General features: G+C 34.5%; 1 protein-coding gene across 1 annotated transcript; it reads left to right on the forward strand.

Moving 5' to 3' along the window:
* The first annotated feature begins 47 nt into the window (after nt 1-47).
* On the forward strand, nt 48-2,109 carry LOC108369115 (uncharacterized). Its single transcript, XM_017624114.1, has 4 exons — nt 48-517; nt 605-727; nt 936-1,067; nt 1,987-2,109. Exons 1-4 carry the CDS (start codon nt 206-208, stop codon nt 2,068-2,070), a joined length of 651 nt encoding a protein of 216 aa, XP_017479603.1. The 5' UTR covers nt 48-205; the 3' UTR covers nt 2,071-2,109.
* Nucleotides 2,110-2,956: the final 847 nt, after the last annotated feature.

Consider the following 2,956-nt stretch of genomic DNA (forward strand, 5'->3'; position numbering starts at 1 on the left):
TACACCATCAACGGCTATGTGGTAATGTTCAAGGCGCGAACCAAACCAATAAAACGCTTGCCTTCAACAGTTCAGTTGAATTTTTGAGCTTGAAGTTGCGCGTGCGCATGCGCTTTTAACATTGCATTGCGGTCGTCGGAGGGAGAGTGATTAAAATCTAAAATTCAATTAAATACTTAAAATCAAAAAATTCAAAGAGCTTAAAATGTTGCCTATTGTGTCACAGCTCATGGCATTTTGGCTACTTTTAACGCTTCATGCTCAAGCGCATCCAATTACCAGCAATAATGATGCAGCATTTGCGCAATCAGTGGTGGACAAAAGCCAGGCTCTGCTTGAGGCTGAAAGCGACACCGCCCAAAACGTAGCCATCGTAGCTGACGATGCGAACACTGCCGCTGACAATAGTCCAAACTTTCGTGTCGATGAAACCCAGTTGGCTGAGTACACTGTGCACTCGCAGGCAGAGGATGGCGGCAGCAGCAGCAGCAGCAGCAGCAGCTCAGGCGGATTTAGGGTGCGCAGAGTCAAAGCATTTAAACTGTCATTTATGAATTAAATTGAATTTTTTGTTCTTGCCTCTTTACCTCTTCGCCGTTTGCAGATATCTTTGCTGCCAACACAAGAAAAAACTGCCGAGTCAGTGAATTTGGAAAAGGAAGCCATACCATCGAAGATTTATAGCACATATGACAAGACTCAGAAGAAAGTAGCCGATTTGGCCAATGTAAGTACATACATACACAGTACCTGGTAATGACCTACACCTGCATACATACAATCTCTTACCTGTAAAGCTTTTTGTCAAAAACCATGTAAAAATACTTTTCTTCAACATTAGTACCTCCATACATACATATGTATGTATTAATATGTGAATTGCATTTGTTTTTAATTTCCTTTTTATTTATCTTTTATTGCTTTTGTTTCTGCAGCTGGAACCCATTGTGGACACAATAAGTGAGCATGAAAAGTACGGCAATAACGGTGATATGTTCGATGGCTTAGCGCGCTCTATTGTGAATGGCTATGAGGCTTTTTCAAATATTCTCAACGCTTTTATACAAGTAAGTACAGCTTTTGTGCTTATTTATGTTAAATGTTTAATTATGGATATGCCTTCGATATGAAGATGTGTACTTAAATCAAAGAGAAAAAGGAGTATATTGATTTTGTGTGTGTGTAAAATTTTCAGTTGCACGCTGTTATTACTTAGTGCTTTTTTGTACTCAGCATTAATGTTTCTAGCAATCGGGCAATCGAGAATTATATATTTTAATATCGATAATGCCTAACATGTACAGCCGATTGTATTTCTGCCTTAAAAAAGAGCTTCTGATAAAAAAAATACAGTCGCCGTTCGGAGTCGACGTAAAAGTGTAGGTCGCTCCCCTTTGTGTGACAACATCAAATCGAACGAGAAGGTCGGCCAAACACTAACATATGTATAATCGCGATTCTATTATTATTATTAATGCCCTCTAATACCCAAGCCCTCCTGCAGGCGGTCTTCACAAAAATCGTACTGGCGGCAAATTTAAACGATTTTATATTAAACAAGATTTTTTACAATAGCGAATGGGTATATGGCAAAATATTTTCAGAAGCTTTGCAAGCTATCAAAAGCTTTCTTTTATCACTTTCGCTCCACTTTGCAAAAGCCATGCACATTTGCAACGAAAAAAGTTGTGCTTGTAAATGCTGTGTTATCAAACATCGATTCTGTTTTGGTTTTGAGTTTCTCTAATGCACTGGCTCAAAGACTTTTTTTGCAAATCAGAAGCCCAAATTTATGCGAAATCGCTTATTTGCCAAAATCTATGTTCGCTATTTTAAAAACGGGAATTTTATTATATTTGCTTATTAAACTACTAAATTGATTTACATATTTATATGGCAGCACTGTTTACTATAAATATGTTTATATTATGCAGTTCTCTGAACTACGCCTGAAATTGATTCTTAAAATTCTCTCTTTTTTTACAGAAACCCAAAGACCTTGCACGCTCTATTTCGAAAGGTATCACAGCGCAACTGGATATCATTGGCGGAAAAATTGTGGGACTGTGAATGTAATGTATTTACAACTTCACATATACATAAGCTAATATTTAAGTCCCAAAATGTTGTTAGTTTTTCTAGTTTTTGTTAATGTTATTTTTATTTTTACTTTTTCAATAAATAATTTATTATTTTAACATTAAATTCTTAATTTTGGTTTCTGCTTGCATACTGATTACATGAAACAAGAATTTAAGCATAAAACTAAAATGTATTTAACATCGTTTAACAAATACAAAAAAAAAATAATCAACGGATGACTTTCAATTTGAACATATATATGTACATACATTGGGTTGTCCGAGGCCGAGTATGCACTTGAGTTCGACGTTAGCATTTAGATGCGTACATACTTATTTATACCTAAGAAAACTACAATCAGTATGAAAATTCTGCGTTATAAGATTTTGTAAATTTTTAATAAACTTTCTTTCTAACAATTATACATTCGTGTTAATCACCTATTTCTATTGACAAATGCTTTAGCTAAGTGTATTTTCTTAAATTCAGAAATTCCTTATGAGGGGTCTAAATTTTCTAAACCTCATTATGTTTTTTCTCAGAATTTTTAATCTGCAAAAACACATTTTTTAAGGTGTTCGTATTATAGAATATAGATTTGAACGCTAATTGGCAGTTTATGCAGTAGAATTAATAAACATTGCATTGCAAATTCGTTAAGCTATTGCAATTCGAATGTCAATCTGCTTTAAAATAAATAACGAAATGCAATAATAAAAGAAATTTAGCAGGCGGGCATTCGTTCTTCTCTGCAATGTCTGAATTGCTGGTTTTTAATATTCGGCCCACTATAAATTACATAAAACATCTCTGTAGATAACTTATTAAATATTTTTGGCACAATTTGCATACATGTTATATCTATGTATGTGTG

This window comes from Rhagoletis zephyria, unplaced genomic scaffold (genome assembly GCF_001687245.7).
Source record: "Rhagoletis zephyria isolate East Lansing unplaced genomic scaffold, Rhagoletis_zephyria_1.1 Rzeph_scaffold_03495, whole genome shotgun sequence".
Classification (NCBI taxonomy): Eukaryota; Metazoa; Arthropoda; class Insecta; order Diptera; family Tephritidae; genus Rhagoletis; species Rhagoletis zephyria.